At 40.1% G+C, this 14,452-nt stretch overlaps 2 protein-coding genes across 2 annotated transcripts in view; both read left to right on the top strand.

Moving 5' to 3' along the window:
• The window catches only part of LOC143032028 (uncharacterized), a 26,177-nt gene extending 21,605 nt beyond the window's left edge, over window positions 1–4,572 (top strand). The window contains exons 2-4 of the mRNA XM_076196499.1: window positions 3,272–3,490; window positions 3,891–4,077; window positions 4,485–4,572. Coding sequence (XP_076052614.1) covers window positions 3,280–3,490; window positions 3,891–4,077; window positions 4,485–4,572 — 486 coding nt within the window. The 5' untranslated portion in view covers window positions 3,272–3,279. The remainder of the gene's footprint in view (window positions 1–3,271; window positions 3,491–3,890; window positions 4,078–4,484) is intronic.
• LOC143030569 (facilitated trehalose transporter Tret1-like) overlaps window positions 1–9,574 on the top strand; it is a 459,285-nt gene extending 449,711 nt beyond the window's left edge. Inside the window, exons 3-4 of the mRNA XM_076193723.1 lie at window positions 5,788–5,940; window positions 8,387–9,574. Of these exons, the coding sequence (XP_076049838.1) occupies window positions 5,788–5,940; window positions 8,387–8,596 (363 nt within the window). The 3' untranslated portion in view covers window positions 8,597–9,574. The remainder of the gene's footprint in view (window positions 1–5,787; window positions 5,941–8,386) is intronic.
• Window positions 9,575–14,452: the final 4,878 nt, after the last annotated feature.

The raw sequence follows: 14,452 nt of genomic DNA, 5'->3' as shown, positions 1-14,452 counted from the left end.
GAAAGAGAAGTATGTCAGGATGACTCAAGACATGTACAGGGATGCCAGGACAAGAGTGAGAAGTGCAGCTGGTACCACAGAGGCTTTCTCAGGGGTCAGCTCTTAGCCCCTATTTGTTTAACCTCCTCATTGATGTGTTGGTGGAGGAGGTGACAAAAGAGGCACCATGGAGTATGCTCTTTGCAGATGACATAGTGTTGGCATCAGAGAGTCGCGAAGAACTACAGGAGCGGTTGGAGCTGTGGAGAGGCTTATTAGAGGACTAAGGGCTGAAGGTGAGCAGATAGAAAACGGAGTACCTGGAGTGCAATGTGACTCAGGAAGGTGACCTTTTCATGCAGGACCACAAACTGCCGAAGGTGGAGGCCTTCAAATACCTCTGATCTCATGTAGCGAAGGATAGAGATCTTGAAAAAGAGGTTGACTACAGGATCAAGTTGGCGTGGAACAATTGGCGGAGAGTATCAGGTGTGCTATGTGACAAAAAGATAAGTGCCAGAGTAAAAGGAAAGGTGTACAAGACAGTAATGAGACCAGCGTTGTTGTACAGAGCGGAGACATGGGCACTGAAAAAGGTACAAGAAAGGAAGCTGGACGTCACAGAAATGAGGATGTTGAGGTGGATGTGTGGGGTGACGAGGTTGGATAGGATAAAGAATGATAGGATTCGCGGTACTGTGAAAGTAGTGGAGGCGTCGGCGAAAGCCCAGGAAAGGAGATTACATTGGTTCGGCCATGTGAAGAGAAGAGATGAAGACTACGTGGGAAGGAGAATGATGGAGATGGAGGTACAGGGGAGATGCAGGCGAGGGAGACCCAAGCTGCATTGGAAGGACAGACTGAGAGAGGACCTTAAGGAGAAACATCTGGAGAAGGAGCAGGTGATGGACCGAAACAGGTGGAAACGACTAGCGAGGAACGGCGACCCCATATGAAAATGGAAAACGTCAACAGGAAAAGAAGAAGAAGATTCGCAGAAGGCTTACAAAATATTTTGAATAGATAGCAAGAAGATTATAATGAACTAAGGAAGGTACTCATGGATGCATGGTCTCTTCAGGGATTTCCGTTTGTGCTGAGCAGACTCCACATCCCTCTTCAGGCACCAGAAGTAGTCGGCCAAAAAATTGACATCCCATCGTTCTTGATAGCATTCCCCCATAACACTGATATCTTTGTGAAAGCGCTCACCCTGCTCTTCATTGAAGTCTCCTCAATTCTATAGAAAATAGTCCGGATGAGACCGGAAGAAGTGCATTTTCACTGACATGTGCGCACCAAATTGGCGGGAATTCTCCATTAACTCATCAACCACCTTCTGATAATGGGAACTTCTGTGGTTGCCAAGGAAGTTTGCAATGATTGACTTAAAGGACAACCAGGCAGAGAGTTCAGCAGGATTCAGTACATCATCAATAGCTACAGAGGCAAAAGAAGCTCCATGTACTTATATGAGAACAATATTCGAGTAAACTTGACAATTCATACTAATTTGCATTTGCTTTCTATTAAAAGAACATAATAATGAAAATTTAGGATGAAATTGATGTAGGATAGAGTTATTTTTTTCCACTTGTCATACTTATCTCACATTTGGGAGTGAAAGGGCACAATGATTTCACTACCGAATTTAATTTTTCGCATTTTGTGAAAATCGACACACCATAGCGATTAATCCACGCACGGGTTTTGTTGGTTGGGAAGGGTGATGCTAATGTAACTTTCGACGTTTCTTTTTGCCTCATGTGTGTAAGGTGAACTTGAACATGGAAGCCTAGCTTGTGGGACACCACGAAAAAACAAACGCTCTGAACTAGAAAAAAAAACTATACTTTTTCTGGGGACAACCTTATAATATTACTTTCAATGGCGTGTGCCCTTGTGGTCAGTTGGTTTTGATCGCGCTAAATATCATGGGAAGTTGGGGGTTGATTGTAAAATCAAAAGTATACTATAATACTCCGAGTGCGCAGGGCAAATGTGTTTCCTATGGTCGCAGCTACTTGCTTCTTGAGAGCAGTTGAATTTGTCTAGGTTATTCACATGTACTGTATCTATATTATATGACTCTCTTAATACCTGTGTAAATACTAATGGGACTTTCAATTATAGGAACAAGTCTCATTACGGATGTGGAATCCTCTCGTTACGACGTCATCTCCTATAAATTCTTTTCTCACCAGTCTGTGTTGTTTATGTATGTCTCACCTGAAAAAACTTTAGGTATTTCTTAACCTCGTTCCTAATTCTATGGGAAATTAAACGAGATTGTCTCAGTGTAAAGTCTTCTAATATTAAAGGGGAGGTGGCTTATCATATAGTGTAATGTGGAGTCATGATTGCTCTTGAATTTAATTAGCAATTAGTAGAGGCTTGTGGATGTACTAACCAATCCTGCTATGTACTATGCTTGTTTCCTGTTACAGGTCTCAAATCCTCCAGTATTTTCCTACCTGTGCGATTTACTAATCTAGTCTGATAATATTTTGAGAATACAAAGCAAGAAAGAACATAACATTTGAATCATGAGTTGGAAAATTTAGAATAAGTGAAAAAGATAAGAGACGAGATGATAGATGATTCTGAAGATAAATACAAACGTAGGTTATTAATGAAGTTGGAGAAGCTATATGAAATAAAAAACAAAATAAACTTCATATAAATAAACAGAACAACGTTAATTTAGAGATGTCATTGTTATAGATGAAGGTGATGTTCATAAAATTATAAGCTATGGAAGTTCATGACTGAAAGATATAAAATTCTTGAATAGAAAAATAAGCCCTGAGAAGAAATATATAATAAGAAATCTTTTCAGTTGGAAAATAAAAACATATTTGAAGCTCTAAAATATAATTAACATGATATCTTAGCTATAACAGGAAATTCATTCAATATCAGCGGAGAAATTAGGGACTACGGGAATAAATGAGAAATCAAATACTCTAAAGTAACAGGTGATCTAATGAAAACAATGGAAGCAACATTCGTGTTACCTCTGCTCCACCACCTTAACCCGCTATCGCCCTCCAAAGTTGTAAATGGTGCATATCTAACACCACGCTACCGTTACTCGGATAAGTCACGCAATTGCAAAAGTTTTGCATTTTGCATTACTGCATTATTACTTAGAGAAATTATTTTATTGTGTTCATCGGAAAATATCAGTGAATGGTGTAGCTACCCGTACCAATCACCATATTGGAACGGAGGGCAGCAAAAATGTGATTTTGAGGTTAATTCTTAATTTTCATTTTTTTTCTATTATCAGATTTCAGCATGGCAAAGAGAAGCCTGACGGAGGAGGAGTATTTGCAGGCCCTTTTCGTGAGTAGCGATGAAGAAGAGCCTTCTATAGTGACTTTTGAGGCAGATGCCCTCTCTGCCCTTCCTCTTCTAATGCCAGGACCAAGCTTCTGTGTGCAAAGTGCCATAAACCTGCATGTAACTCGAATCTCAACTACATCTGTGACCAGTGCCATCGCGCGTGGTAAGTTTCACGAATTATTTTTTTTTTTTACTAGTTTATACTTACTAAATATAATTTTTAATATTTTTTATCCTTATCTAGGGCCATTGTAAATTACTTTTGCAAAATTTCATGCACATCCATCAATTATTAGTACTCTAAATATGCCTTTCTTTTACGTAAATTGCGCACAATAAGGGTTACATTGAAACTAAGCCTCTTTTTTTTTTTTTTAGTTTATAGTCACTAAATATAATTTTCTAAGGTTTTTTCGTCATCTAGGATCATTGTAGATGACTTCTGGAAAATTTCATTCAGATCTAATAAGTATTACTACTATAGATATAGCCTTCCTTTTACACCAAAAATTTTAGTGATTTTGTACATAAAAAAAATTGACCACTTTTTCTTTTCTTTACAGATTTTGCAGTTTTGCTCCAACAATGTTTTCACATCAGTCAACTCAAGAACTCTTCTACTTTCAAGAAAACACTCGTTATTAGTGGAATTTGGTATTCTAAAGTGTACAGTGCCTGTTATTTGACCAAATGTCTATTTTTACAATTTTTCCGTAATCATGTAAGTAAAGTGTTATTTTTATATTCAGCGTTTTTTCTTCTCCTTCACCAGTAGAAAGTAGAGTCTTTATATTATTATTATTTATATTTTATTATTATAAAATAAATAAAGAAGGGCATAATGGTAACTGGGTATAAGCGCCCAAAGTGAAAGTAACAGATATGACACTACGCTACCTGTATCGGGAGAGTTTGTCCACGCTACCTGTCCACGGTTAAAAGGCCTTAGTAATTATCGTCCAATTAGTTTCTTATCAAGTCCATATACAAATTTTTCCAAGATTTTAAAGGCAAACTAGGTAAAATTCTGGGTGAGAATAAGCTAAGAGGACAGGCAGACTATAGGAACGATTCCCTTTCAGACCATTTACAGACAATGAATCAAGTAAACAAGAAACTGACATAATGTAATAAATTGCTGAGTTTAGTTTTTGTAGATTACAGAATATTGAACTCTGTACGCAACAGGACGTAAACAAATATAAGGTAAGGGACCTACAGAACATTAACTCAAGTCAAGATTGAGAAATGAGCACGAGAAGACGATAGAATTTTTCCAAAAATGATCACAACCTGCCTGGAAAGAACTTTTAGAGTAGAGTAGGCAAGGAAAATATATTAACATTAATGAGGGATATTTTAATTGCTTAGAATCTGCAAATGGCATTTTAGTCTAAGGCCTATTTCACCATAAGATCTTAAAGCTAAGTAATTTTTTTCTTCTTCGGCCTCTCTGCCAACCATCTCGAACATCCCATTTGTCCTACTCTCTGGGTTGATCGTTAACTTAGTCGGTCTCAAGGGCTCCACGGTGCTGGGTCTTGTGTTGGCTATTATCGCGTGGTTGCTGATGGGTCTCATCTTGTCTAAGTCGGCACTCTTCATAGGCAGGGAAATTTCCGGCGTGGCCCTTGCCTTTATAATGATGGTTTCGCAATCCCTGACGAAACCATCCAAGATACGAGGGTTCGTTGCAAGTCTCCCAAAGCTGTTTATAACCCTGGGTTGTCTGGAGATCAACGTGGCCGATATCTTCCTTCCTGCTGTGGAACACCACAACTGTTCTCTGCGCTTCAGCATGTGCTGTTCTTTTGTTTTTTTTACCTTATTCGTACCGGAGGTATGTGTAACAGCATTTTTCTTATATATACAAGGATACTAGTAGGCTTGAAGTTAGTGAGAGTGGCATGGAAGTGATAAGTGAGCCAGTTAATGTTTGTGGATGACACTGCACATGTAACTAAGTCGTAACAGTAGGTGAAAGAGTTAGTAGAGGAATATGGGTTTTTATATAGACAGACGAAGGTGAAAGTAAGTGTGGCTAAAATTAAAAGTGATGAGGAGGACGAGAGCTAGAGGTGGAGGTGGGTTGAATTTTTGTTTAAAGGGTGAGAGCCCAGAGGAAATGGAGAGCCTCAATTATTTGGAGTCACATGTAGAAGAGAACGGAGGAATGAAACATATAGTAAGGGAAGCAAGTAAATGTATTTGGCAATGAAACCTGTAATGAAAAATGTATATCTGAAGATGACTGCAAAGAGAAAACTTTAACGAGGAGTCAGATAAGAAGAGCCTAAACGTTTTTGAGATGCAGCTGTCGGTTTTTCTGTGTACCAGGCTGTGAATTAGCTTAGAAGTGGATCAGCGCAACTGTTATGTACCTTACATATTCATTTACCTATTGTGAGTGTTTGCGTAAATAAGGAAAAGTATAGCATACACAGAACGCTCTCTCCCTAGTCCCCGTACTGGCTGGTCAAGAAGGGGCGAAAAGATGCTGCCGTCTCTGCTCTCAAGTTGCTTTATCCTTCAGCTGACGATGTAGAGGAATACTTCCAGGAAGTGCAAAATTGCGTCACCCTAAGTAGTGAAAAACTAGGAGTCAGAGAACAGGTAAGAATTCTTATGTACATATAAATGACTTGCTTCGGTTCCCTTTTCCATCTTAGGGGTTAAGCGACATAAGGCACGACCCCCTTAACTTCAGAAATGAATAAGATTACCCAGCGATAGCTGGATTGGAAGAAGAAATTACATCTGGTGCCCAAGATGAGAGTTAATATAATTTCATTTTGACAATCTATCCGGGGCGAGTTCTTTCTAGGCCACCAGGTTCCTTCCTCAAAGAATGAGATTAGACAGAGGAAAGGGCATTGTAAAAAAAACGAAAGTCAGGGGATATGATTAACATGAGATCTGAAGTTCACTAGGATCATCCAAAACTAATCTTGTCCATTTGTAAAGTAATCGAGTTCAATGTGATAGGACCTGTGTGTAACATTCACGGAAAACATTTCCTTACAAATATTACAAATATGCACATGTGCGTTGGGTGCTGTTCCTGGGGCCTCCTGTGTTGGTTGCATCGAGGCGTTTGAATACTGCTGACTTTGTCGAATGTCAAGAGCTTTTTCCCCCTTATAAGGGAGGTAGCCATGTCAAAGGCACATAGTACCTACTACCACTCATTCCATTCCCATCCACCACCCTTTCCCTTCTCTCATCTTAGCTCTTTATGGGTGACGGGTCATCCCTGTATCCCGCCCACTGCCCCAGGTCACAAGCAATGTAGCAAGATACTACATTCAAAATAAAGCCACTTCACTTAATCGGAGAACCCCCATCTCCGTCCCCTCATGCAGAAAAAGAGATGACGGGGAGAAATCCCTTCGGGATGCGTCAAAATATCATTCACACATAAACACGCTCTACTCTCCCATCTCCCGCCCCTCCCATCCTTGCAAAACATCAAATATACACAGTCACTCTCCATTCATCCATATTTCCTGCCTTCTTCCTTCCTTGCTCAACAGACATTCCCCTATTGATCAACACCCCCTTCGCCCCATCCCTCCATCTCCCCCCTCGGTCGTCCCCTCAAGTTCACTTCCTCCACCTCTTCCTTCCACATCTCTTTTATCAATCTCCTATAACTCATTTTTCCCTTGCATCTAAACCATCCCAATTATCTTTCACACTGTTGAATGTAGTCGATTGAATTGATGCACCACGGCAGGGTAATTGGGTGGAGTTGGAGTTGGTGGTGCGTCACTTTGTTTAAGTACAACAATACGATGGGCGCCGTGCTGCGTGAAGGCCTTGGGTACCGTGAAATTATTTACGGTAGGCAGATAGGTCTGTTGTCAATGATGTGATACCGCTACTGTATGCACGGGTCTGGTGTTGATGATGTGATATTATCACTGTATAAACGGTGAAATCACTCACGGTTGATAGACGGATCTGTTGTTGATTATATGACATTTCACTGTATTGAACTAATAATCATTCACTGTAAGTCACTCGCATTTGTTTACCGTAATTAGTACTGTATTGTTCATCGTAGTATGCACCAAGCACTTGTACGTTAGTATGTTCTTGGAGAGACGTGAGATGTCCAGCGGAACCATGCGTGGACGGATATTATTCGTAGTATGGTTATCTCTCATTCACTCTTTGGCGTGGGTTCTTGAGATCGCTGCAGTCAAAGAGTTCGCGGGTATTCTTTTTTTGTGTTAGAAAGGGTAAATGCCTTATATAATTTCTTCTTACAACAACTATTATCTTCGAGGGTAGCATTCAGTACCGTGCAGATTACAGACTGTCTGCCTCGTCACGCAAGCGGGCGGAGAGTCTCATAAGGAATGTGTCAAATCGGCATTCTCCGACTTGTCGCGTACATCTCTATGCATAGTGAGATGGTGCTTGTTAATCGTGTCAACAAGAAACGCCGGTGGCGCCATTGTTCACGTGGTAATAGGTGATGCTGAAATTTGATCAGTCAAATTGCGACAGCAGTCAGGCGATGCCTTGGTAGCTAGTCAGTTTGGTTATTAGTATTTAGTATAATATTACAAAACAATTGAATTGGGGCAATGATGCACAAGCACCTGGGTGACCTGATCCAATGGGATGAACGTCGGAGATCATCTTTCTGTCGCCCGTCTTCTTCAAAAGGTATCGAGGGGCTGGTACGAGACAAACAATATCCTTTGTGTAAGAAAGAAGCTCAGAATTAATTCCATCGCCATATATTGTCAAATGAAGAAGAAGAAGAAGAAGAAGAAGAAGAAGAAGAAGAAGAAGAAGAAGAAGAAGAAGAAGAAGAAGAAGAAGAAGAAGAAGAAGAAAAAGCGGAGGCTCATTTTTACAGCCAGATGAGGCTTATTATCATAGCTTTTAAATGATTTGGAGACGTATTTTTTCAAATAAGCACGTGTATAGATGACAAGAAACAGTATTATCGGCGGGTAATGCCTCCGGTTTTTTTTATTGTGTTTGTCTTTAATGAGGCTCTACGTGCAACATGAATTCTGTAATAATCGTTCATACATTTCAGATACGCCAAATGAGGCTCTCGACTAATTACAAGCCTGTCACACTGATGACAATCGTCTTCGCCTGCTATGGGTCCAACGGCTATAGCATCATCTTGCCCTATTCCACCTTGCTCTTCAGTCAGTCAGGAATGGTCTTGGATCCGCGCCTGTGCACCATCATACTAGGGATTACTCGATCGGCTCTTCGATTTTTAGTGTTTTATCTTTAGTCACAACTTTTGTTTCCCTGACCTTCACCTTCATCCCTAAAGTGTTCGTGATGATCTCCTTAATGAGTTTCATCATTTTTTCATCCGGAGGAATCAACTTAGTTCCTCCTATCCTGCTGGGGGAATTGATTCCGTCAGCAGTCCAGTCGGTCGGTTGTTCGCTTTGTATTGTGTTGGATCAGGTCATCTACAGCATCTTCCTTTATATTACCCCATGGCTGACAAATACTATTTCGCTCCGGTTTGTCTTCCTCATTCCTGCTGTGACGAATCTCCTCGGGGCCGTTGTCGTTTGGAAGTGGGTTCCTGAGACAAAAGGACGAACACTTCTTGAGCTCCAGCGGGCGTTTGAGTAGTATTCAAGCAAACGACGTCTTATGGCATTTGTCTACTCAGATTTACGTACATAATCTATAATAACTGTGCTTTAGACGTGAGGTTGTTTCCATTTAATCAAATCAGGTACTATCTCGTCCATTACTCCGATGTGCACCTTATCAGCATGCCTAACCAAAGCCATTTGGGAATGCTGCTTTGTATAATGTCTTTCGACTGGTCTCTCTTGTGTCATTTGTTCAGTGATATTTTTGTCTTTCATATCTTTCCTTACACAATCTATTTACCTAACCAAGGATGGTCACCTCCTTGGTTATTCTCCTGATTCCAAAACTACGATTCCCCACAAATACGCCTGTTTTTTGAAGTACTACAACGACGCTATGGTCAACCAACACTTCAGAGGTTCAGAAAAATTGAACAAGCCTTTCAGAGATTGTGAAAAAAAATCTACATTTTCTCTAGTGTTGTAACGTGTATGAAGGGATTCCATAATTTCTCAAGTTCAAATTATACCGTAAAAATATGCATAACATAGGTCTGTACAAATCTTGGCCAAGGATATTACTAGACCTTGAGCTAGAAAACAAATGTAAAGAAGTAGACAAGTTACAGATTCTTTGTACTAAACTGAGTGATGAGGTGTCTACCGTTGTGTTTCGCCTCGAATCTGCATGACTAAATAGAGTCATCCACCGAAAAACGGAGAAATAGGAGCAAAATGTATCTTAGGTACATTAAAAGTGAAAAGAAGCTTAAAAACCTTGGTACTAGTTATCGGATGCATCCCTGTGATCCAGATTTTTTTTGTCTGAAAGATTTGGATATCTTACCAAAGACGAGTACCATCTCACATGTGTGTGGATCACGTGTATGATTTGTGGTGGTTACTGAGGGTTACATTGCCTTCCCGACTTTTTGAGGTACGTCCGCGCATCCTTGCGTTAAGGTCGTGACTGTGGAGTTTGGCATACAAAATTGTAAGGAAAGGATATGTCGCTAGTGGGGGACATTGACTCGTAAAATTCATTATTGATTTGAATGATGAAAAGGGGTTTACATATATTATCATTCGTTTTTAATATATTCAACAAGTTATGCCAAAAAAAAAAAAAATCACTTGCACGTAATTCTCTTTCCAATTAGAATAGTTGTTATTTTTATTTTGCACTAATTATTTTCTTTCTTTGTTCAGTGAGAACTGATGTTTGTCACTTTAGTTGGGCATCTCTTTTTTATGAGATATTTCGTATTCGTTTGTATTTGTTCACTAATAATCGGGTACACTTTCGCTAGAGGCATAGATTTGATAAATACAAGATATCCTAAAATTATCAGTATTAGTCAGTTTGTTTGTGAAGTTGTTAAAAGAATGTGTTCGTTGTAATATAACTAGATAAAACAATAATATAAATGCATATACCGGTAAATCCTTTTCTTTTTTCAACGAGAATTTTGAAGCTTTCACATTTTTACGTATATAGATGTCACTGTGTGTGTGTGTGTGTGTGTGTGTGTGTGTGTGTGTGTGTGTGTGTGTGTGTGTGTGTGTGTGTGTGTGTGTGTGTGTGTGTGTGTGTGTGTGTGTGTGTGTGTGTGTGTGTGTGTGTGTGTGTGTGTTTGTGTGTGTGTGTGTGTGTGTGTGTGTGTGTGTGTGTGTGTGTGTGTGTGTGTGTGTGTGTGTGTGTGTGTGTGTGTGTGTGTGTGTGTGTGTGTGTGTGTGTGTGTGTGTGTGTGTGTGTGTGTGTGTGATACCAGATTTTCTATCTTACGTAATGTTCAGGTAGGACTATAATGTATGAGTTTGGAATTATTTCTAATGGACTGAGCTAGTTTTCTGTCGTCTCTGAGAAAAGTATTTAACATTTATTCTAATGTTGCATAAAGCTGATTGAACGGTTTGTTGTTTTATCTATTAATTTTGTTCCATTATGTTATGAGCTAAATGTTGCTAATTTTTGTTTCGTCGATATTTTGTGAATGATTAGTGGTTATAATTTTGTGGGAAATTGTCATTGTGTCGCTCGCTTGGAAGCTGCTGATGCTTGGTTTGGACTTTGCTGCTCGTCTCGGGTGGAGGTAGGGTGTGAGTATGCGGGGCTGAATTAAAATAATTGCTTGAAATTCAGAAGTTGATGTGTTGGCCTTGCTTGAAGTCTTGTGATTTGTTTGAAGTTCCAAGCATTGAGATGATTGAAGTTGCTGGGAATCACTGCTCTTCAGACTGCTTATTCTCTTCGGATTGGTAGCAAACTGCCACCAGGTAGTTTAAAATCGAATGCCTTTCGATTTCTCCACTAATTCGGTTGGTGTGGGGACACCGGCGGGTTCAAGGGGTGTAGTCGGCGGACGGCAGACCTAGTAGGTAGGCGTGGCTGGTCGTGGACAGCAGACCTGGTTGGTTGGTGACGACAGTTCTAGCCGGGTCTTTTCTTCCGGGGCGTAGGGGCACCGATTGGTAGGCGTGACTTAGTGTGGCTGATGGCGACGGTTTTAGTCACGTAGTCGGCTTCGGGGTGGCGTGGGAACATCGTCTGCCACCAATTATGTATTAGAAAAAAGGGGGGTGGGTGGGCAGTACGAGCGGGTTCTTTGATAGGCGTGACTCTAGCGGCGGCTGAGGGCAACGATTTTAGTCAGGACGTCTCTTCGGGTTAGCGTGGGAACACCGCCTGCCACCAATTATATCACCAGAAAAGGGATTTTTGTACCTAAAAGGTGATTTAGCAGGTGATGTAAAACCTCGGTGGGACTCTTGGTGATTTATTTTCGGATTCTGCAGATATGATACAAAGGGAAAAAGGATCTTCCCTAGTGAGGTAAGGGAGAGGGTCTCCCTACCTACCTCTAATGACTAGGTCCTTGACCTAGGTAGCCCTTTTATACAAAGGGCGCAGTCGTTCGTTATTAATAAAAAGGAAAAGTGCTTAGGTGGGCATGTTGTTGTGGGTTACCATATGGGAAATGTGTTAGGCATTAAAGATAGATATGGGTGTTAGTTCCGTTGTATGGAGTTTACTTTTATTATTGGTGGATGTGGCCAGACATGGAGTATATATTGAAGTTACGGTAATGTAATTGGAATAGGTGTGAAAAATGGGTCAATGCATCTGTCTGGTGACATTTCGTGTTGGTAATGTAATATTGTCTTACGTAGCATTATTGAGTCACATAGATTTGTGATTGAGGAATTTGTCAAATCTGCAAGATTTGGATATCTTACTAAAGACGAGTACCATCTCATATGTATGTGGATCACGTGTATGGTTGGTGACGGTTAGTGAGGGTTACAGTCATCGCTGGATTTACTTTGTAACAAACCAAAGACCGTACTGCGTGACTCAATTTAAGCCGGTTATTACCATATTTTGTGAGCTTCATCTCCGGGTGTATGGGCATGTGGCAAATTTCCACGATGTTCATCCCACTCACAGGGCTGCCTCCGCAAGAGACAACTTTCGACGAAGGAAATGGAGGAGACACCCAACTATTCATTTCTAGGCCAAGTCGATCGAACCTGTCAAGATTTTCTTGGAGTGTAAAGGACAGGTGCATAGTGGCTTGCTCGGAGGGACTGGGGATTGGTGGATACGTTTGTATGAAGCAACGCACTCTCTGACGTATTCTCCCAATACATTTATTTTTTCTTGAAATTGTACGGTGTTCTGGTAAGTGGACTGATGGTTTCCCATGTTGTTTGTGGGTGTAATCTGATAATCAAATTTCTTCACATTTTGCTTTGAATTTGATGTTGGGTACCAATTGATTCAACCTATCAAAGGGAATTTCGAATAGCCCCACCTGTCATTCCACCCTCAATATATATATATATATATATATATATATATATATATATATATATATATATATATATATATATATATATATCGTCAATATACCTGTATCAAAGCATCTCAGGCGATTTTGATGGTGGGTATCAGAATACTTTTAAGGTATTTTGTGTACAATTTAGGCAAAACGAAAGGAAAGTGGAACCCATGTTACTACCATTCTTCTATCTATGAAAAATCATTGCGGAAAGAAAAAGGCATGGACACACATGAAAGTACAAAGTAGAGAATTTTGGTAACTGGGAATAGGAACTTGTCTTGGAACTGTTGCAGTTTGGTTTAAAAAGATAAAACAGAATAAAATATTTTCAACACTGATACATGTGAATAAAGAAACTGAGCGTCTTGACATTTTGTACATTTTCATTTTTCATCATCTTTATAAAGAAAAGAATCTTTCGCTCGTCTTGGCTAACTTGTACACAGAATCCTTTGAAAGTATTCTGATACCCATCATCAAACCACCTTGAATGTTTTGATACAGGTATGTTGATAATATTTTTTTCTCTAAGTGGAATGAGAATGAGAATTTTTCGATAAAAATGATTTATTATAGCATAATTTTCATGGTATTCAGGAAGGTCGGCCACTCAGGTAGCTACCTTCATCTTTTCAGCCACCCTGAGGACAAAGTCAAGAGAAGCGTTGCCTCCTTTTTTTTTTTTTTTTTTTTTTTTTTTTCTGAAGCCTTTTAGAATTTGTAGTTCCCAAATCTTGTCCTGGGTAATCGACGACATTAAATCCAAACTAATGAAGCTGACTTATCTGGCCTAGTTCCTGGAGAATACCTTTGGTAAATCCAGAGCCATACATCTTAACAGCTCCCCCTCCCCACCACCACTCAACACCCCCTTCAGTTGGACATTACTAAAATCCCGTACAGTGATGCCATTCATTCTTACACCAATTTTCTTTCCAAAGAACTTGTTAAACTAGTATATTATTATCCTAACAACATGCACAAGCAAATAGGAAACGTTCATCAGATATTAAGAGGGGATAGTCTCGAATAATCTAGGAATATACAATTTATTCTTCCAAGATTTTGCTCTTGTTTACGTAAGCCAAAAAGAAAGAGAATTTGACACCAGGTTGGTTGACCACAAGCGGTCCATCAGATACGCACAAAATAGCTTGGCTTTATTTCACCATGTCAGCAAATCCTAACTGCTGGATTGACTGAGGAAAGACCAAACTGCTGTAGTGTTCAAATCCAGTTGTGGGTTTGGGAGGAAGATAGTTGAATCAGTGCTGATCGATGAACAGCTTGATTACAACATCTCGAAAGGACGATGTTCTCTATACATAACATCACGCTTGGCGATGAGATTTCTTGTTATCAATTATAATTTACCGCCTTACCCCTTACATGACCCTTACATGACCCGGGCTGTCGTCTGGGTCATCTAACCTCTCTGCTGCTGTTAGAGAGAATATATATATATTCCCAACCTAACCAGACAACGTGGCATTTTACTTCAACCATACCTCCTCCTCTTCTGCCTTTTACTTCATATTCTCTTAATGGACCTCCTCCTCCCCATTCTCCTCCTCCTCCTCCTCCTCCTGTCTTAACAGCAAAAACAACGGTAAATACTTACATAATCCCGCAGGACCTCCTCCATTTCATCCTCCTGCTCATCCATGCTTCCCCTCCTCCTCCTCCTCC

This window comes from Oratosquilla oratoria, chromosome 12, assembly GCF_046742065.1.
Source record: "Oratosquilla oratoria isolate Oo_2021 chromosome 12, ASM4674206v1, whole genome shotgun sequence".
NCBI classification, from domain to species: Eukaryota; Metazoa; Arthropoda; class Malacostraca; order Stomatopoda; family Squillidae; genus Oratosquilla; species Oratosquilla oratoria.
The sequence above is the reverse complement of the archived record's forward strand: the minus strand, read 5'-3'. Positions and strand labels throughout refer to the sequence as shown.